The sequence below is a fragment of the Neovison vison genome, chromosome 1 (genome assembly GCF_020171115.1).
Source record: "Neovison vison isolate M4711 chromosome 1, ASM_NN_V1, whole genome shotgun sequence".
NCBI classification, from domain to species: Eukaryota; Metazoa; Chordata; class Mammalia; order Carnivora; family Mustelidae; genus Neogale; species Neogale vison.
The window spans coordinates 219,407,785-219,430,368 of record NC_058091.1 but is presented as its reverse complement, the minus strand read 5'-3'; the positions used below and the strand labels follow the sequence as shown (position 1 = coordinate 219,430,368).

The 22,584-nt window shown below is 41.0% G+C and overlaps 1 protein-coding gene across 2 annotated transcripts in view; it reads left to right on the top strand.

The window, feature by feature from the left end:
- Positions 1–13,711: 13,711 nt before the first annotated feature.
- The window catches only part of SLC30A5 (solute carrier family 30 member 5), a 38,463-nt gene continuing 29,590 nt past the window's right edge, over positions 13,712–22,584 (top strand). Inside the window, exon 1 of one of the 2 annotated variants that reach the window (XM_044267819.1) lies at positions 13,712–14,012. In XM_044267819.1, coding sequence (XP_044123754.1) covers positions 13,903–14,012 — 110 coding nt within the window. In that variant the 5' untranslated portion in view covers positions 13,712–13,902. Of the gene's footprint in view, positions 14,013–14,645; positions 14,684–22,584 lie in introns of those variants that run through there. The other variant, XM_044267820.1, reaches the window with a different exon arrangement.

Below are 22,584 nucleotides of genomic sequence, written 5' to 3'. Positions count from 1 at the left end.
ATAAAGTTTTTAATTTTTAACTGCTCATGTTTAATGTCTGCTAAAGACATTACACAGAGTCCCTAACTGCAAAGAACTCAAATCCTAAAACTACCCACTGCTTCCCTGTAGAGCTTTGCAGTTGTCATATGAACCCCAAGATCTCTGAAAATTCCAGAGCACTCAAACCCTCAATCTTCTTCCTGCCTGGTCAGGACAGATATGGAATTATTGAACATTGTCTCATGTTCCTTTTCTGATTTCAAATAGAAATAGATCCTTGCTCTGAAATAAAATGCATTTACAAAATCTATGTACAGCCCATTATTAGTCAAGGTACCATATCACCTGTACCATTTAGTGTTCTTAATTACAAACAAGCATCTCTACTCTGACTAGTTCATGCAGGAATTTATTAAGGAATACTGGATAATTCACAGAACCTCTCGAAGGACCAGAGAGCCAGGCTCTGCCACGAAGACAATCAGAAGTAAGGGCCAACCACACCACGAAGGCCACTCTGCCAACAACACCACTGCCACTGTCACTAGGCATCAATGACCTTTAGGAATGGACACCAGAAGCTTTGCCATCACTGCTTTCAAAGTACTGGGTGCCTCCTCCAGATAGGAAAATGAGCTTTCCCACTTGCTGCTTTCTCAGCTGAAGTCGAGCCACACTCAGAGATGTCTGACTGGTGAAACTCAGGTGTATGCCAGAACTCGATCTAGGAATGTGAGTTTTCTGGTTTCAACATTGGGAAGACAGAACACAGCATGTGGAAAATGACCAAAATATACATAACCTTGTAGTGGATACTGTCAGTAAGGCCTTTGCTCATATGTTGTTGCATCCCTTTGCCATTTTTACACATGCCAGCAGCACTCCTCATAACCAGCACCTTCCTCTCTTTGGCCAGAGAACTGCTCCCAAAATATCCCAATTGCTTTGTGTTATGGCCCCAACGTTTGTGTTCCCCAATTGAAATGCTAAACCCGAAGGTGCTGATATTAAGAGGTGGGTATTAGGTACTAGGCTCTGCCCTCATGACATAGATTAGTTCCTCTACAAAAAGAGACCACAGAGAGCTAGCTCACCTCTTCCCCCATTTAAGGACACAGGAAAAGAGGTGACACCAGAAAGTGGGTTTTCACTAGATACTGACTCTACCAGCACCTTGATCTTGGACTTCTCCACCTCCAGAACTGGGAGAAATAAATGTGTGTTGTTATAAGCCACCCATTTTATGCTATTGTTGTTATAGCAGCCCAGATGCACTAAGACAGCTCACCTCCAATCAGGACCCTCTGCGCTGGAATCCTCACAGTATCCAAGCTCCCCAGCGGGACATTGCCAAATATCACATCCTTGCTTGTCTTTCTTTCCTATTCTACATTCCACCCTCCTGTTTTTCCTGGGAACATTTACAATCCTGGTTCTCTTACAACATTGGAGTCAGTTGTCACTCAACCAATCAGGAAGAAAATGGCAAAACAGCTGACAATGATGTGTGTTTTGCCCATTATTATATAATGGACAATTAACTTTACCTTTTTTGGGTTAAACTCTGTTACATAAAACAATGCCAGCACTGAAAGATCTTCTAAGAATTAAATGGAAAAAGAAATGTCCTGGGGGGGGGGCGTGGAGGGGGAGGAGCAAGATGGTGGAAGAGTAGGAGACCTAATATCCTCAGGTCCCAGGAGTTCAGTTAGATAGTTACCAAACCATCCAGAACACCTACCAACTCAACAGGAGATAGAAGAGAAAAAGAGCAGCAATTCTAGGAACAGAAAATCAGCCACTTTCTGGAAGGTAAGACATGCAGAGAAGTAACTCTCAAGCGATGGAAGATAGACTGCCAGGGTGGGGATGGATCCCAGCAAGTGAGAGAGCAGCAGAGCACAAAATCAGAACTTTTAGAAGTTTGCTAAACTGAGGGGCATCACTCCAGAGACTAAGCAGAGGGGCAGGGAGGGTGGAGGCCCCGCAGGGACAGTGTGGTCTCAGGACCCACAGGGTCACAAAAAATTGGGGGGTGTGAGTGTGGCAGAGCTGCCAGGTATGGTTGCGGGGAAGCTGGCTACGGAGACAGGCCGAGGAGTGAGCTCTCACCTCGGGGCTATCTTAAACTGTGATCCGCGGCATATTAAGGCCACTGCTCTTTGAGCAGGGACCCCACAAGTGGCAGATCCAGGGAGACTCACCTTCCTCCTCCAGGAGGAGCGGTGCAGGAGTGCACAGCAGGAATCTGCTGGGTTTGGACACTCCAAATGGACCGTGTGCCAGAGACAGAAATGCTCGGTCACAGGCTGGGTGAGCATGGCATGCGACAGGAGACCAGGGAGACAAGAGGGACTGACTGCTTTTCTCCAAGGGCACACTAAGGAGTGGGGCCCTGAGCTCTCGGTTCCTCTGTGCCGGAGATTGGGAGGCTACCATTTTCATTCCCATCCTCCAGAGCTCTACAGAAAGCATTCAGGGGGAAAAAAAAAAAAAAACTCCCAAGGTGAACTCGAGCAGATTACTTACCCTGGCCCCTGGCAAGTGCAGTGTAATTCTGCCCCCAGCAAAGACATTTGAGAATTCCGGCAACAGGTCCCACACCCAGAAGATCAGCAAGAACATCCAGCCGAGACCAAGTTCACCATCAATGAGAATTGCAGAACTCTAGTGCTAGGGAATATAGCACATAGAATTCATGGTGTTTTTCCCATGATTCTTTAGTCTTTCAAAGTCAAATTTTTAAACAATTTTTCTTATTCTATTTTTTTAATTTTTCCTTTTTCCTATTTTAACTTTTTAAACTATTTTATCTTATCAATACTTTTTCTAAAAAATCTTTTTAGGGGCGCCTGGGTGGCTCAGTGGGTAAAAGCCTCTGCCTTCGGCTCGGGTCATGATCTCAGGTCCTGGGATCAAGCCCCGCATCGGGCTCTCTGCTCCGCAGGGATCCTGCTTCCTCCCCTCTCTCTCTGCCTACTTGTGATTTCTCTCTCTCTGTCAAATAAAATCTAAAAAAAAAAAAAAAATCTTTTTAAAATTTTCATTGTTATAATCATAGTCTTTCCTTTCATTGTATTTGACCTTATTTTTTGTATACATATAGATTTTTCATTCTTTAAAATTTTGGGGGACGCCTGGGTGGCTCAGTAAGTTAAAGCCTCTGCTTTCCGTTCAGGTCATGATCCCAGGGCCCTAGGATCAAGCCCCACATTGGGCTCTGTGCTCAGCAGGGAGCCTGCTTAGTCCTCTCTGCCTGCCTCTCTGCCTACTTGTGATCTGTCTGTCAATTAAATAAATAAAATCTTTTTTAAAAAATTGGGGGATACAGTTTCTTCTAATACATCAAATTATACCCTAAATCTGGCAAATGGATTTGTTCTGTTCTCCAGCCTGATCACATTCTTTCCGTTTTGGGGGTTTCTTTTGTTTTTGTTTTTGTTTTAGATTTTCTTTACTTAGGGGCACCTGGGTGGCTCAGTGGGTTAAAGCCTCTGTCTTTGGCTCAGGTCATGATCCCAGGGTCCTGGGATAGAGCCCCACATTGGGCTCTCTGCTCAGTGGGGAGCCTGCTTCCCTCTCCCGCTCTGCCTACTTCTGATCTCTGTCTGTCAAATAAATAAATAAAATCTTTTTTCGAAAAAGGATTTTCCTTACTTATTAAACAGAGAGAGACACAGGTAGAAAGGGAATACAAGCAAGGGGAGTTGGAGAGAGAGAATCTGGCCTTCTCCAAGCAGGGAGACTGATGTGGGGCTCAATCCCAGGACCCCAGGATCATGACCCTAGCTGAAGGCAGACACCTAATGACTGAGCCACCTAGGTGACTCTTTTTTTTTTTTTTAAGATTTTTATTTGTTTATTTGACAGAGATCACAAGTAGGCAGAGAGGCAGGGAGAGAGATAGGAGGAAGCAGTCTTTCCGCTGAGCAGAGAACTGGATGCAGGGCTCAATCCCAGAACTCTGGGATCAGGACCTGAGCCGAAAGCAGAGGTTGTAACCCACTGAGCCACCCAGGTCCCCTGGTGCCTCTTTTTTTTTATTCTTTTTTCAGCCAACTTCTTATTGCTTTTTTAGAATTCTTTTAAATTTCCATCTATACAGTCATATTCCATCCCTTCATCATGTTTACCCTTATTTTTGTATATATATAAGTTTTTCCTTCCTTAAAATTTTGGGAGACAGTCTCTTCTAAGATGAAAATACACCCAAAATTAATTGCATGGCTCTGTTCTATTCACCAGTCTCTATACCTATATCTATATCTATATCTATATCTAGATCTAGATCTATAACTATATCTATATATAATTTTTTTTCCTCCTTTCTTCTCCCGGTTTCACGTCTCTTCTGATTTGGTTAGTGTATGTTTTTCTGGGATTGTTGCTACCCTTTTAGTTTTTTGTCCTCTCATTCTTCTATTCTCATCTGGATAAAATGACAAGGCTGAAAAACTCATCTCAAAAAAAAGAAAAAGAGGCAATACTGATGGCTAGGGAGCTAATCATTATGGACATTAGTAATATTTCAGCTCTAGAGTTCAGAATGACGATTACCAAGGCTCTAGCTGGGCTAAAAAAAAAAAAACATGGAAGATACTAGAGAAATCCTTTCTAAAGAAATAAAATCCCTTTCTGGAGAAATAAAAGAACTATAATGTAACCAAGTTGGAATCAAAAAAAGCTATTAATGAGGTGCAATTAAAAATGGAGACTCTTACTGCTAGGATAAATGAGGCAGAAGACAGAACTAGAAGACCAAATGACAGAGAATAAAGAAGCTGAGCAAAAGAGGAACAAACAACTACTGGACCACCATTCCAGAGATAAGTGATACCATAAATCAAAACAATATTAGAATATTTGGGATCCCAGAAGAAGAAAGAGAGAGGGGGACAGAAGGTATATTGGAGCAAATTATAACAGAGAATTTTCCTAATTCGGTGAAAGGAACAACATCAAAACCCAGGAAACAGAGAGAATCCCCCTCAAAAATCAATAAAAATAGATCCACACCCCCATCATCTAATAGTATAATGTAATTATAAGTCTCAGTAATGAGGAGAAAATCCTGAAAGCAGCTCAGGACAAGAGATCTGTTATACACGATGGTAGAAATATTAGATTGGCAGGAGACCTATCCACAGAGACCTGGCTGGCCAGAAAGAACTCACATGATATAATCAGAGCACAAACAAGAAAAATATGCAGCCAAGAATACTATATCCAGCTAGGCTGTCACTGAAAATAGAAGGAGAGATAAAAAGCTTCCCGGGCAAACAAGAATTAAAAGAATTTGCAAACACCAAACCAGGCCTATAAGAAATATTGAAAGTGGTCCTCTAAGCAAAGAGAGACCCTAAAAGTAACAGACCAGAAAAAAAAAAACAGAGAAATATACAGTAACAGTCACCTTACAGGCAATACAATGGCACTAAATTCATACCTTTCAATAGTTACTCTGAATGTAAATGGGCTAAATGGCCCAATCAAAAGACACAAGGTATCAGAATAGATTTTTTTTAAAAAGACTCATCAATATGCTGTCTTCAAGAAACTCATTTTAGACACAAAGACACCTTCAGATTTAAAGTGAAGGGGTGGAAAACAATCTACCATGTTAATGGACATCAAAACAAAGCTAGGGTGGCAATCCTTATAGCAGATCAATTAGATTTTAAACCAAAGACTATCATAAAAGATGAGGAAGGACACTATATCAAATTTAAAGGGTCTGTCCAATAAGCAGATCTAACAATTGTAAATATCTATGCCCCTAACACGGGAGCAACCAATTATATAAACCAATTAATAACAAAATCAAAGAAACACATTGCCAATAATACAATAATAGCAGGGGACTTTAACACCCCCCTCACTGAAATGGATAGGTCATCTAAGTAAAAGATCAACAAGGAAATAAAGGCTTTAAATGGCACATTGGACCAGATGGATATCACAGATATATCCAGAACATTCCATCCCAAAGCAACAGAATATACATTCATCTCTAGTGCACCTGGAACATTCTCCAGAATAGATTACAACCTGGGTCACAAACCAGGTCTCAACCGGTACCAAAAGACTGGGATCATTCCATGTATATTTTCAGACCGCAGTGCTTTGAAGTTAAAACTCAATCACGAGAGGAAAGTTGGGAAGAACTCAAATACGTGAAGTCTAAAGAGCATCCTACTAAAGAATGAATGGGTCAACCAGGAAATTAAAGATGAATTTTTAAAATTCATGGAAACAAATGAAAATGAAAACACAACTGCTCAAAATCTTTAGGATGTAGCAAAGGTGGTCATAAGAGTAAAGTTTATAGCAATACAAACCTTTCTCAAGAAACAAGAAAGGTCTCAAGTACACAACCTAACTCTACACCTAAAGGAGTGGGAGACAGAAGAGCAAATGAAGCCTAATCCCAGCAGTAAAAGAGAAATAATAAACATCAGAGCACAAATCAATGAAAAAGAAACCAAAAGAACAGTAGAACAAAACTGGGATCTGGTTCTTTGAAAGAATTAGTAAGATTGATAAACCCCTGGCCAGACTTATAAAAACCAAAAGAAAAAGGACCCAAATTAATAAAGTCATGAATGAAAGAGGAGAGATCACAACCAATACCAAAGAAATACAAACAATTATAAGAACATATTATGAGCAACTATACAACCAGCAAATTTGACAATCTGGAAGAAATAGATGCATTCCTAGAGACATAGAAACTACCAAAACTGAGCCAGGAAGAAATAGAAATCCTCAACAGACCCACAACCAGTAGGAGATTGAAGCAGGCATCAAAGTCCCCCAACAAACAAAACCTCAGGCCAGATGGCCTCCCAGGGGAATCATACCAAACATTCAAAGAAGAATTAATACCTATTCTCCTGAAACTGTTTCAAAAAATAGAAATGGAAGGAAAACTTCCAAACTCATTTTATGAGGCCAGCATTACCTTGATCCCAAAACCAGACAAAGGTCCTGGGTGGCTCAGTTGGTTGGACGACTGCCTTCGGCTCAGGGCGTGATCCTGGAGTCCCGGGATCGAGTCCCGCGTCAGGCTCCCAGCTCTATGGGGAGTCTGCTTCGCTCTCTCTCACTGTCTCTCTCTCTCAAATAAATAAATAAAATCTTTAAAAAAAAAAAAAAAGTAGAATTACAGACCAATATCCTTGATGAACACGGATGCAAAAATTCTCACCAAAACATTAGCCAGTAGGATCCAACAGTACATTAAAAGGATTATTTACCACAACCAAGTGGGATTTAATCCTGGGCTGCAAGGTTGGTTCACCATCCACAAATCAATCAATGTGATACAATACATTAATAAAAGAAACAACAAGAACCATATGATACTCTCAAGAGATACTGAAAAAGCATCTGACAAAGTGAAGCATCCTTTCCTGATCAAAACTCTTCACAGTGTAGGCACAGAAGGTACATACCTCAATATGATCAAAGCCATCTATGAAAAACCCACAGTGAGTATCATTCTCAATGGCCAAAAACTGACAGCTTCTCCCCTAATATCAGGAACATGGCAGGGCTATCCCCTTTCACCACTGCTATTCAACATAGTACTAAAAGTCCTAGCCTTAGCAATCAGACAACAACAACAACAACAAAATGGCATCCAAATCGGCAAAGAAGAAGTCAAGCTCTCCCTCTTTGTAGATGATATGATGCATTCGGTAGAAAACCCCCCAAAGATGGGGCACCTGGGTGGCTCGATGGGTTAAAACCTCTGCCTTCGGTTCAGGTCATGATCCCAGGGCCCTGGGATTGAGCCCTGCACTGGGCTCTCTGCTCAGCAGGGATCCTGCTTCTCTCGCTCTGCCTGCCTCTCTGCCTACTTGTGATCTCCATCTGTCAAATAAATAAATAAATAAATAATCTTTTTAAAAAAAAAAATAAAAGAAAGAAAAGAAAACCCAAAAGACTCCACCCCAAAACTGCTAGAACTCAATATAGGAACTCAGAAAAGTATCAGGATATAAAATCAATGCTCAGAAATCATTTGCATTTCTATATACAAACAGCAAGACAAAAGAAAGAGAAATTAAGGAGGGGCGCCTGGGTGGCTCAGTGGGTTAAAGCCTCTGCCTTCGGCTCGGGTCATGATCCCAGGGTCCTGGGATCCAGCCCCACATCGGGCTCTCTGCTCTGCGGGGAGCCTGCTTCCTCCTTTATCTCTGCCTGCCTCTCTGCCTACTTGTGATCTCAATCTGTCAAGTAAATAAATAAAAATCTTTTTAAAAAATTATTTTAAAAAAAGAGAGAAATTAAGGAGTTCATCCCATTTACAATTGCACCCCAAACCGTAAGATACCTAGGAATGAATCTAATCAAAGAGGCAAAGAATCTGTACTCAGAAAACTATAAAGTACTCATGAAAGAAATTGAGGTAGACACAAAGAAATGGAAAAAACGTTCCATGCTAATAGACTGAAAGAATAAATATTGTGAAAATGTCTATGCTACCTAAAGCAATCTACACATTTAACGCAATCCCTATCAAAATACCATCAACTTTTGTCAAAGACATGGAACAAATAATCCTAAAATTTATACGGAACCAGAAAAGACCCCGAATAGCCAGAGGAATGTTGAAAAAGAAAACCAAAGTTGGCAGCATCACAATTCCAGACTTCAAGTTCTATTACAAAGCTATCATCATCAAAACAGTATGGTACTGGCACAAAAACAGACACATAGATCAATGGAACAAAACAGATAGCCCAGAAATAGACCCTCAACTCTATAGTCAACTAATCTTCAACAAAGCAGGAAAAAATATCCAGTGGAAAAAAGACAGTCACGTCAACAAATGGTTTTAGGAAAATTGGGACAGCCACATGCAGAAGAATGATACTGGACCATTTCCTTACACCACACATGAAAATAGACTCAAAATGGATGAAAGACCTCAATGTGAGAAGGGAATCCATCAAGATCCTTGAGGAGAACACAGGCAGCAACCTCTTCGACCTCAGCCGCAACTTCTTCCTAGAAACATCACCAAAGGCAAGGGAAGCAAGGGCAAAAATGAACTACTGGGACTTCATCAAGATCAAAAGCTTTTGCACAGCAAAGGAAACAGTCAACAAAATCAAAAGACAACCGAAAGAATAGGAGAAGATATTCGCAAATGCCATATCAGATAAAGGACTAGTATCCAAAATCTATAAAGAACTTATCAAACTCAACACCCGAAGAATAAATAATCCAATCAAGAAATGGGCAGAAGACATGAACAGACATTTTGACAAAGACGACATCCAAATGGCCACAGACACATGAAAAAGTGCTCAACATCACTTGGCATCAGGGAAATTCAAATCAAAACCACAGTGAGATACCACCACACACCAGTCAGAATGGCTAAAATTAACCAGTCAGGAAACAACAGATGTTGCTGAGGATGCAGAGAAAGGGGAACCCTCCCACTGTTGGTGGGAATGCAAGCTGGTGCAGCCACTCTGGAAAACAGTATGGAGGTTCCTCAAAAAGTTGAGAATAGAGGGGAGCCTGGGTGGCTCAGTTGGTTGGGCAGTTGCCTTCAGCTCAGGTCATGATCCTGGAGTCCTGGGATCAAGTCCCACATTGGGCTCCCTGCTCGGCAAGGAAGCTGCTTATCCCACTGACCTCTCCCGTCTCATGCTCTCTCTCTCTCTCATTCTCTCTCTATCAAATAAATAAATAAAATCTTTTTTTTTTTAAGTTGAAAATAGAGCTACCCTATAACACAGTAATCACACTACTGGGTATTCACCCTAATGATACAAATGTGGGGATCTGAAGGGGGATGTGCACCTGAATATTTATAGCAGCAATGTCCACAATAACCAAACTATGGAAAGAACCTAGATGTGCATCGACAGATGAATGGATAAAGAAGATGTGGTATATATATACACAATGGAATACTATGCAGCCATCAAAAGAAATGAAATCTTGCCATTTGTGACGACGTGAATGGAACTAGAGGGTATCGTGCTTAGTGAAATAAGTCAATCGGAGAAAGACAACTATCATATGATCTCTTTGATATGAGGAATTTGAGAGGCAGGGTGGAGGGTCATGGGGGAAGGGAGGAAAAAAATGAAACAAGATGGGACCAGAGAGGGAGACAAACCATAAGAGATGCTTAATCTCAGGAAACAAACTTAGGGTTGCTGGTGGGTGTGGAAAATAGGGTGGCTGGGGGATAGATATTGGGGAGGGTATGTGCTATGATGAGTGCTGTGAAATGTGTAAGCCTGATGATTCACAGACCTGTATCCCTGAAGCAAATAATACATTATATGTTCATTTAAGAAAAAAAAAAAAAAGAGGAGCGCCTGGATGGCTCAGTGGGTTAAGCCTCTGCCTTCAGCTCAGGTCATGATCTCAGGGTCCTGGGATCAAGCCCCGCATCAGGTTCTCTGCTTGCAGAGAGCCGGATTTCCCTTCTCTCTCTTTGCCTGCCTCTCAGCCTACTTGTGATTTCTGTCTGTCAAATAAATAAATAAAATCTTAAAAAAAGAAAAAAAAAGAAATATCCTAGTACTTAGTAGAGCCTCTCTGAAAAGATATTTCCCTTTGTTGCTCCTTCCAGCTGACTGAAAGTTAAACTGCGAGAAAATGGTTCATTTCCATATTCGTCACCCTCTGCAAGTGAGTCAAATCCAGATTAAAAAATAAAAGCTGGGATGGAGGGGCACCTGTTTGGTTCAGTAAATTGAGCATTCAACTCTTGATTTTGGCTCAGGTCCTGATCTCAAGGTTATGGGATTGAGCCCCATCTTGGGTTCTGTGCTCAGCCTGGAGTCTGCTTGAATTCTCTCTCTCTCCCTCTCTCTCTCTCTGTCCCTCCCAGCTGCTCGCACCCTCTAAATAAATGAATAAATAAAATAAAATCTTAAAAAAAAAAACTGGGATGGAGGAGAAGTCTCAGCCAGCCCAGGCTAGCATTAGCCTTCCTGCCAAAGAGCAGATGGCCCACATGGTCAGGGTATTGGTTACATAAAAAAAAAAGACTGAGAAAATAAGTCAATATATTGAGAATAATGTGAATCATGTTCCTCAGTCCCAGGGAAGAGCGGTACAAATATTGAAGGGGGAAAGTCTTAGATAAAACATCTAAGGTTGAATTGTAATTGGATGTATCAATGTGAATTCCTGGTTGATTCAAGTTCGTCTTAAAAGTAATGGAAAGAGGTGCCTGGGTGGCTCAGAGGGTTAAAGCCTCTGTCTTCGGCTCAGGTCATGATCCCAGGGTCCTGGGATCGAGCCCCGCATCGGGCTCTCTGCTCAGCAGAAAGCCTGCTTCCTCCTCTCTCTCTCTCTGCCTGCCTCTCTGCCTACTTGTGATCTCTGTCTGTCAAATAAATAAATAAAAAAAAATAAAAGTAATGGAAAGGCAAAAAAAACAAGTAATGGAAAGCCACTGCGGGACTACAGGATGAAGTACACTGGGATAAGCAGTTCATTGTAAGATGTACATTTAGAGGCACCTGGGTGGCTCAGTTGGTGAAGCTCCAACTCTTGATCCCAGCTCAGGTCTTGACTTGATCTTCTGCTCGGGTCATATATTTAAGCTCTACATTGGATTCCATGCTGGGCATGGAGCCTACTGAAAAAAATTGCATTTGGAAAATGTTATGATTATTGCGGCAAAATGTGGAAAACTGACTGAAGAAGGAAAAGAGCAAAATTGCAAAAGTAGTAATGGTTTACCAAAGTGGCTAAAGCAAAAGTTGAACTTGATGGTGGTAACAGAGATGGTTAAATTTGTATTGATTGAAGAAATATTAAAAAGGTAGAAAATGACATGACTTGGTGATAGAGAAATGTTTAAGATGATAGTTAAGCTTTTAGTTTGCTAAGCTGAACAAATAGCACCATCCAATGAGGTAGGAATCATTAGAAGAGAATTAGGCTTAACTGACTTTTAAACACAAAGAATTTGAGCTTCCTTTGAGACAACAAAATGTGGATTTCTGGAAACCAAGGAAAGGGAAGGAGAGAGAGGGGTTCCTGGATGGCTCAGTTGGTTAGGTGTCCAACTCTTGACTTCTGCTCAGGTCATAACCTTGGGGTCATGGGATGAAGTCGTGTTGGGTTTTGCACTGAGTGGGGAGTCTGCTTGAGATTCTCCCTCTCCCTCAGCCCTTCTTGCACTGTCTCGAAGAGGAAGAAGGAGGAGGAGGAGGAGGAGAAGAAGAGGAATAAACAGAAGAAGAAGAAGAAGAAGAAGAAGAAGAAGAAGAAGAAGAAGAAGAAGAATGATGAAGTTCAACTATGTTGAAAGGTTTAGAGAGTGAGGTAGTTGTATATGGCTGAAAAATATCCATGAGGGAACTGCTTCAGAGGACTGATAGATGGAAAAGCCAAGGCTGGCATGGGTTGAGAAGCAAGTAGGCAGAAAGAAAATAGAGGCTCTTCTCCTCCCACTACAAACAACAACAACAACAACAACAAAACATTGTAGGAAATTTACTTATATTGGCCTAAAAGAAAATGAAATAATTCTAACCAAATCAGAAATATCAAGTGAGTTCAAGCTCCACTTGGAATGAAGTTAATTTCAATTCATAGGTGTCATGATACTTAGTCTTCTGGGCTCCAAAAGAATGAAACATGCTCTAGAAAACACAATATACAATAGTTACTCATTACCCTGCCATTCTGATTGAAAAATAAGAATTCTACAAAAAAAAATTAGTACAAAAAAGTCACTCAGAGTCCTTTAGCCTTCAAAGGTCATGCCTCCCTCTGTGTTCGACACATAAGATCTGTTGTCCCACAATACTTTTCTCCCATATCCAAAACCTTATCCAAATTTCAGATCACAGCCTGTCAGAGAGTCATACCACACCTTACTTGGAAAACCTTAGCATTTTTGCCTTTAACCTGTAATTTTGTCAACCAGGCCTTGCTCTCAAATTAATAAATATTTTCACAATAGATTATGAAACCTCAGCAGGCACAGGCAGTGATTTCTCAATCTTTTATATGTTACTAAGACTTTTTATGTATATTCAAATTAAGTAGAATATTGTAAACTGCTCCAAACTCCATTTCTATCTCCCAGTCCTCAATTTCTCTATGAGTAATAATAACTAACATTCATTGATTACTATGTACAATTCACTATTCTAGACATTTTCCACGTAACACGAATAATCCTTCCAACAACTCTGTAATATAAATATTTCAATTCCTATTTTACAAATTTAAAAATTGAGGTACAGAAAGGCCAGTGAACAATTATTAAATGGCAGAGTTGGGATTCACACAAATACAGTAAAAAGAGCCCACGTTCCTAAATTTTTACCAACAGAAAAATAACCCTAATAAGGCCTGGTCCTACCTGGACAAGTTTTACCAGGCTTAAATAGCATAGTTTAGCAGCAGGATTTCATAAAAGATATTCTAGTCCATTCAATCATACGTTGTCCATTTTCCCTGCCCTCTTCCGCTGTTTTCCTGACGGCCCAGAGGTGGCGCTGCAGGGACAGGTAAGGGCAGAGGCAGAGTGGATGGGAGGGGCTGATCCGTCACCCGGCAGTAAGCGGAACCTAAAGAAGGGCAAAAGAAAGCGAGTGTTCGGTTGTGCGCAGGCGCAAGGCTGGGCACACCCCCAGGAGTGAGGGCTGCTGGGCCTGATGACGTGGCCTGGCAACGTCCGCTCCGGTGCGCCTCCAGGGAACCCGGCGCCACTGGAACTGCCCGCGGCCTAGTCCCGACGCGCGTGTGCTTGTGAGCCAGAGCCGGGTACAGCGGCGGCGGCGGCGGTCGGGCCTGCGGGGACACGACGGGGCCGCTGCCATGGGGGAGTGACGCGCCTGCGCCCGCTGTTCCGCGGCAGCGGCGAGACATGAGGAAACCCCGCGGCGGGGGCAGCGGCGGCGGCTCCTGAGCCCCGGAATGGAGGAGAAATTCGGCGGGGAGGTGCTAGCCGGCCCCGGCGGCGGCGGCGGCGGTGGCGGCGGCGGCGGCGGCGGCGGCCTTGGGCCCGTGGACGTGCCCAGCGCTCGGTAAGAGACGGACGCGGCTCGCGCCTCCGGAGCGCCTCTCCCGCGCCTGCGTTCGCTGGCTCGCTCACTCGCGCACCCGGACGCGCGCGGGCACCCGCGTCCCTCCCGTCCCGCTGACAGCGCGGAACGCGCTCAGCCCAGCACGCGTCCCACAGGGGTCCGTCCCGTCCCGGCGCTGCCCGCGCCTGCGGCTTTCATTGGCTCCCCCGCTGCCCGCTGCAGAATGAACGCTCTAAAGCCCCGGGAGGTTCTGCTTGAGTTTCTGGTTTCCGAGGCACACCGTTAATCTTCCCTCTGCCAGCAGGGGTTTTTTTGGTCTGTGACAACCCTTTCCGTTGGCTCTTTCTCCCTGAAATAGTAGTTTAGTGACTAGTTAACCTTTCTGACGTCTCCTTGAGTAAGTTAGGGGAAGGTGTCACCAGCTTCAGGCGAAGAAAGCAAAGTACAAACGGATGAACTTCGACATTCAGGTTAACCCCGCGCATCAAAAATTCAGCCCGTCATCTAACTTTCTTTTCCTTGGCTTCTTTTATTTTATTATTAAATGAGAAATGTGTGCTCATTGTTAAAAACAAACAAACAAACGCAAACGCTACAAAAATTCGTAGAATAAAAAGCGAAAATTCCTCTCTACACTGCCTCCTTCGTATGTTCCCACAAACCTCCCAGAGGTAAGTACAGTAAACACTTTCGAGCGTGTCCTTGATCTGTCTTAAGTTGTGAGGTAGTGTCAAAGAGGCATAAAATACTGTCCAACGGTGTTGTTGGAATTTGGTATTCATTGTCTTCATTTTTAATGAGGTTCAGTTTTTTTCGTTCTTCAGTACTTTTTTTCAGATTTAAAGTTTGCTTTGATAAATTCTTTGGAACTGTAGAAATAGCATTGCTAATATAATTTTTTAGTGGAAAAGAACATTTAAAATGCTGGGACAGAACTTAGGTCAACTGCATTTTTGTAGTTTAATTTTCTAATCTCTTATAAATAACAGCATATCAGATACTATTTACTGAGGTATGACAAGTAAATGCAGTAGGCGACTGGTCTAGATTTTGGTAGCAGAGGGGGGCAAATGCTGTAAAGGACAATAATAGGTCTGTTAACAAAACTGGACTAGGGTGGTAAAGTATCATAACCATGTTAAATTTTCTGAAGATAACTTTTCTGATTTTATAAGAAAATGTACATATTCTTAGGAAATCAAGTATTTAGAAGTACGATATTAGTAACTTATTTTTAGTTGAGGAAAATAAAGCCTGTATTTAGAGAGATAATAAGGCAAATGAGACATGTAACAATGAGGGAATCCAGGTAAAGGGCATACTATTCTTGCCACTTTTCTGTAAACTGGAAATTATGTTTAAACAAATAGTTTAAAGTTACTGTTTATTCAAGAGATTATTGTCTTAGGTAGATGGGGCAAAGAGTCTTTTGCTATCCTGTTGTATTGCTTAGCAGAACTGCCCTTCTATTGTAGCTCATTGCAGAATCGAATTCAACTCAGGAGTGGTGAATTTTTAGTAGATTACAAATTGCACAAATTTTCCTTTGTGTAGACTAATCACATACTAGTTAAAATCTGCAACAAAAACTAGCTTAAAAATCCTTTAATTGTGGGGGCGCCTGTGTGGCTCAGTGGGTTAAGCCTCTGCCTTCGGCTCAGGTCATGATCTCTGGTTCCTGGGATCGAGCCCCGAGTCGGGCTTTCTGCTCCGCGGGGAGCCTGCTTCCCCCTCTCTCTCTCTGCCTGCCTCTCTGCCTACTTGTGATATCTCTCTCTCTCTCTCTCTCTGTCAAATAAATAAATAAAATCTTTTTTAAAAAAATCCTTTAATTGTGGATATTTTTGTGCCTGAATTCACCAATAAAGAATTGTTTCAAATGTTTCTATCTGGCTTCTGTAAGACCTCTTTGCAGGAAAGAGGGTTACAGTCAACATTTGTTGAACAACTGTGTCCGATTTGCTCTGAGTGTAGCATCTCACTTAATACTTACAACAGTGCTGTAGACTACCTAACACACCCTTGTTTCACAGATCAAGAAACTGAGACATAGAAAAAAGTTTATTTTCCCAACTAGTAAGTGAGAGTCCGTTATCCTAAACCCCATTCATTTCACACACTGTGTATTGTTTGCTGGAGAACCATGATCTGTTGCAGTGGGCAAAGCTAAGAAGCACATTTAAACCCAAACCGAAATTTCAGTAATTTCAGGTTTAGAGAACCAGAGATTTTTGTACTCTTTCACATAAAAGACCAATGATAACATTTAATGAAACTAGTTGATGGCAAATAATGATTCATCAGTTGGGTAGGTAGAATGTATCTCCCTGAGTCCCCCAGAGTCAGTGAGTGACTCAAGGGCCACTGCCCCTGTTGAAGAGCATTTCTCTTCTAAACACGTCCCCCTTCTTTCCCTCTTAGTAAATGAAGCTGTTCACTGTTTTCCTGCACAATATTAACTGCAGATATCTACTTACTAGTATGTGGTTATTTAGCCTTATCTAGTGTTTCATCTGTAGCCCAAAAGGAAGACCTCACTAATGAGGCTTTAAAAATCAGAGAGTCCAGAGGTTCCTGGGTGGCTCAGTCCGTTAAGCAAGTCTGCCTTCAGCTAGGTCCTGTTCTCAGGGTCTTGGGATTGAGCCCCGAATCAGGCTCCCTTCACAGCGGAGAGCCTGCTTCTCCCTCTCCCACTGTTGCTCCCCATGCTTGTCCTTTCTCTCTCTCTTTCTGTGTCTCTCTCTCAAATAAATAAGTAAAATCTTTTTTAAAAAAAATTAATGTTTTAGGGCCACCAGGGTGGCTCAGTGGGTTAAAGCCTCTGCCTTCGGCCCAGGTAATGATCCCAGTGTCCTGGGATCCGAGCTCCACATGGGACTCTCTGCTCAGCAGGGAACCTGCTTCCTTCTCTCTCTCTCTCTCTCTCTCTCTCTGCCTGCCTCTCTTCCTACTTGTGATCTCTGTCAAATAAATAAAATCTTTTTAAAAAATTAATGTTTTATAAATAAATAAAAAATAAAAATCAGAGTCCAACTTTTAACTAAATGTTAAAATAATTTTCCTGAAAAAAAATTTTTTCCTAATTTAATCATGGTAGCAAAAATCTGGAACATATAGTACATGAAAAGTCATATAACTATCAACATATGTATATGATTGTAAAGATGTGAATATATGAAATATGCATATTTCATACATGAAGATGCAAGGGAAAAGGTTTGAAAGGATGACCGCTTGGTCACCTGTGAGGAGAAAATTAGGAATGATTTTATCTACAACTTTAATAACAAGCAGCTACTCAGAAATTACTTTTATAATCTTTATATTTTAAAAATTAAAAAAGGAATAAAGAAAATTGCTGTCAGATCATAATGATAATGTTATCAAGAAGTATTTTACTTAGGGGCACGTGGATGGCACAGTCAGTTGAGCGCCCAGCTCTTGGTTTCAGATCACATAGTGATCTCAGGGTCATGAGATCACTCAGCATTTCAGGCTCCAGGTTCAGTGTGGTGTCTGAGAGTCTCTCTCCCTCTGCCACTCCCACTCATGCTCTCTGTCTCAAATTAATGTTCCTTATTACTAAATCTTGCCTTTGAAGTGCCAAATTTTTCAAGTTTAATTAATATTTCAAACAGAAATTACTTAGAAATTGGGCACCTGGGTGGCTCAGTCAGTTAAGTGTCTGCCTTTGGCTCTGATCATGATCCCAGGTGGGATCGAACCCCCACTGCCCTCCCATCATATTCCCACCTCAGCAGGGAGCCTGCTTCTGCTCGTGCACTTGCACCCAGGCTCTCTCTCTGTCAAAGAAATAAATAAAATATTTTTTTAAAAGAAGAATTTCACATGTTGTCCTATCTTTTTAAAACAAATATATTATATATAATTTACCTTTTCCTTGATCTCTGGTCATTCTGACCATCATCTGGTTAGCTGACCTTACATACAGTCATTCATTCAAAGGCTTGTTCCTAGTACTAGTATTTTGCATATGCTACTCTCTGCTCCGCTTTCTTGTTAGTCTTTATTTTTATTTTTTTTTTTAAGATTTTATTTATTCATTTGACAGAGAGAGATCACAAGTAAGCAGAGAGGCAGGCAGAGAGAGGAAGGGAAGCAGGCTCCCTGCTGAGCAGAGAGCCCCATGTGGGACTTGATCCCAGGACCCTGAGATCATGACCTGGGCCGAAGGCAGCGGCTTAACCCACTGAGCCACCCAGGTGCCCTATTTTTATTTTTTTAAGTATGCTCCACACCCAGCATGGAGCCCAATGCGTGACTTGAACTCATGACCCTGAGGTTGAGACCTGAGCTGAGATCAAGTGTCAGATGCTTAACCAACTGGGCCACCCAGGTACTCCAAATTCCTACGTAGTCTTTAATATACACTGAGATGTCCCGAACTCTAAAGATGGACCTTTGCTTACCAAGTTAGAGTTAGTTGCTTCCAGTATTCTTTTAAAACTGTATTACATATTAGGTCACATAAATACTTGTTTGGTTGCCTGTCCTCCTTAGGCCTCAGACTCCTTGCAGACTGGGTCTGTATTACACATTAAGTGTCGCATATAGCTCCTAGAAATATGTTTAGTTGTAAGTAACCTAACGAAGAGAACTTTAAACAAATAAGGAGATATTCTCACAGAAAAGAAACCAGACATTGTAGGTATTTGGTCAGCACCTAAGTGATACCATCTAGGACCCAGATTCCTTGTCTTTACTCTCTGTCATCCAACGTGTATTGGCTTTCATATTCAGGCTTGTTATAAGATGGATAAGTCTTATAGATAATGTTAACATTTTGATAACATTTTTTAGATAAAGGTCCTGCCTTGAAGGCAGAAAGAAGACCAGTATTTCCAACTGCATCTTCTCTTTTGATCAGGAAGAGGGAAGGCTATGCTTGAAGCCACCGTGTCAGTCTTCCCTTAGGTCTCATTGGCCATGTATAGCATTTGTCATATAGTAAGTGTGCAAAGAATATTTGAAAAATGGCTGTATAGCCTCATGAAGAATATACAAGGCTCTTTGCTGACATTGAGAATTCCCGGACTGCTGTGATTTTTTAATGTACCTCTGTTTTTCCTGGTCTTTGTTTTTTCCCTCCCTATCTTGACTTTATTGTTCTTTGTGTCCTTGCTTCTATCCTGCTGCCTTATTATTACACCTAATTAAAAGCTTAAGGAGTAAAGCCCCTGAGGTTTTGAGTGTTGCTATTTGATTTCTTTCTTTTCTTTCATTCTGAGTCTGTAGCTCAGTTGCTGATAGTTCAGGTTGCCAGAAGCTTGATTGCCACTTAATGTACTGTATTATTGCATTATATATGTTACTGTATGAGATATCACCATATCACAAAGTATAGTTGTAGAATTAACATTTTTTTTTATAAACATTTGCTGAGCACTTACAATGCTGGTCTCTGTGTTGGGAACTAATAAACAACAGATTTCTAGCTCAACTTTTATTTTCATTGGCTAATTTTGAATTGCTACACTGACTAGAATATTTATTTAGTATTAATATAGTTAATATACTCAGTGTACTGAAGTCTATGTGACTTTTTTCTCTAGCTTAAATGGTCCAAAATATAAATAAATCTTAGGTTTTAATATGCTTTTTGTCTTCCATATTTAAAGATGATTTTACTGTTAGCGCAAAATACCTGGACAGTTGCTAGAGACTTGGTAGATTTCCCTTGTTTGTTTGTTTTTTTTTTTAAGATTTTATTTATTTATTTGACAGACAGAGATCACAAGTAGGCAGAGAGAGGAGGAAGCAGGCTCCCCGCCAGGCAGAGAGCCCAATGCGGGGCTCGATCCCAGGACCTCGGGATCATGACCTGAGCCGAAGGCAGAGGCTTTAACCCACTGAACCACCCAGGCGCCCCAGATTTCCCTTGTTTTACTGTGTTTTTAGCCAGTCTGCAGAGAGTCCAAAAACAAAATACGCTTGATTTTTTGTTGCTATTATAGCCATAACTTTAAATTTATTATTTTTTGCCATATTCCTTTTTTCATTGAGATAAAATTTACCTATAATAAAATGCATAGATTTTAAAGGTACAAGTTTGCATTTTTCACAAATGTGTATACCTATGTAACTTTCAGCATAGTCAAGCTATAGAACAATTTTTTTTAAAGATTTATGTATTTAGAGAGAGAGAGCGAGCATGCTCAGGGGGTGGGGCATAGAGGGAGAGAAAGAATCTTGAGCCGACTGCCTGCTGAGCACGGAGCCTGACTCCTAACATAGGCTTGATCTCATGACCCTAATATCATGACCCCAGCCAAAATCGAGTCGGGCACTTAAACAGCTGACCTACTCAGGTGCCCCAAGCTATAAAACATTTTCGTCATCCCAGAAAATATGCTTGATCTTTGAAACATATTTGAATGTTCAACAAATGAGTTAAATAGGAATTTCTTTTTTTTTTTTTTTTTTATTTATCAGAGAGAGAGAGGGAGAGAGCACAGGCAGACAGAATGGCAGGCAGAGGCAGAGGGAGAAGCAGGCTCCCTGCTGAGCAAGGAGCCCAATGTGGGACTCGATCCCAGGACGCTGGGATCATGACCCGAGCCGAAGGCAGCTGCTTAACCAACTGAGCCACCCAGGCGTCCCTAAATAGGAATTTCTTTAAGGTGCTTTAGGATGTGACGTACACGTTATTCCACAATAACATTTTTATTAGCTTTTGGGTGATTAATTATCACATAGTTAAAATCCCCAGACTACACTATAAAACGCCCCCCAGATGGTGTTCATAATAAGAAAAAGCACTTTGGTCAAATCTTCTTTTTTTTAATTTACTATGATATTATCTGGACTAAAACAGAAAATGAGCCATCTTGGATGGTAAAGATACTGAGATTCATTCTTTGAAGAACTGAAATTTATTTTAATAATTGCATCAAAATCTTCCTAAAATGTGTTTTTTGTGCCTTCTTAATCAAATTACTGTATGTTTAATATGGTTTAGCTCTTGTTAATTCAGTGCCATCTTACTGGGTTATACATACTCATCAGTTTTTATATTATACCTTGATATCCCCATTGTATGCCAAATTATTTTAACTTTGTTTGAACGACTTCGGTTTCTTTTAAACTTCTGCGTTTGTTTTTGTATTTTTTCTCCCACTGATAGAGACTTCTTATCCCGGTCAGTATGCCAGACGTGGACATCCTTCACACATCATGTTTTGTTTTGTTTTCCCTTATACCTCCTTTTTAATATAGTAACACCTGTTTGATGTAAACTTAAGAAGTCATGTACTTGAGTGGCTTGCACAAGATGTCCTATTAGGGTGAGGGAAAAAATACTAAGGATTTCACCACTTTTTATCTCATTCTTTTTAATTTCTAATTTGTGTATGTTTTATAATGTATATAATATAACATCAGTACAGTAATACACTTTTACAACATAGAGATTAGTAGTGGGTTTCATGTGCAAAACTTTTTTTTTTTACTGCTTGAGAGTATTATGATCTAAGATTTCTGCTACTACTAGGCTAGAAGACTGAAGTAATTTCTTCCCTAATTTCAGTTTTTTTTTCAGGAGCTCTTTTTTTCTTCCTTTTTATGGCAGCCTAATTTTTTCATGCATTCAGTATTCTTATGTCTGAGAGTGTTATTTATAGTTCTTTTTGTTTTCTGCTGCTGTTACCTATGATCCCTTTATCTTTTTGGTTTGTTGTTGACTTTGATTGGTCCCTCCTAAGCTTATCTTAAAAGGGGCTTAAAAGATTGATTATCCATGTTTGCCATTCATATTTGAGGGAGCCCTAAAAAACTAATTAGAACACCTGTGTGGGGCTTGTCCCTAGTGGATCCCTAAGAGGGTTCTGCTGAGAGATTGCAGCCTGGCTGTTAGGATATTAGAGGTAAAAGACGAAAAAGAGGTCGGGTGGAGTTAATTTAATTTAATTTAATTTAATTAAAAGGAAAGTTCCTTTTAATTTCCATGATTTTATTCTAGCGCCTCACCCCTCATCTCTGCTTTGCCTTATGTCTAGACCTCTCCAGAGACTAAGCCTCATGTGTCCTGTCATGATTGAGGAGAGCTAGTTGCCTGGCTATGATGGGTAGGAAATGTGGGGATCCAGCTACCTGGAGGACTTGTTGATGCTGCTTCTCTTTTCAGCTCCCCAGGCCTTTCTGAGGTGCTTCAGATTCCTGAGCTTTTACACGGCTCTGTAGGGGAAGGTTGCTTAACTTTTCAACCATGACTCTCACTGCACTCACATAGCAAAGCAGAGGAGGGGCAAACCTAAGGCATTTACCTTTCCTCTGTTACTTCTTACATTGTGCTCTTCTAGCTTCATCGCAGAAAGAGTTTGATGTCTCTTTTTATTCTCTTTGTTTGAAGTAACTTAAGTTTTAAAAGGCAGATTAGAAAGTAATCTGGGCAACTCAATTAGCCAAGAACATATTTATTTTTAGTTTGCCCCCCCCTTTTTTTTTTTAGCAGATTGTGTCTGTTAAAAAAGAATCTGGAAGTATATGTACCAAGATATTATTAGTTGTTATGTGGATGGGGAGTTGTTTGTTTTTTTTGTTTGTTTCATTTATT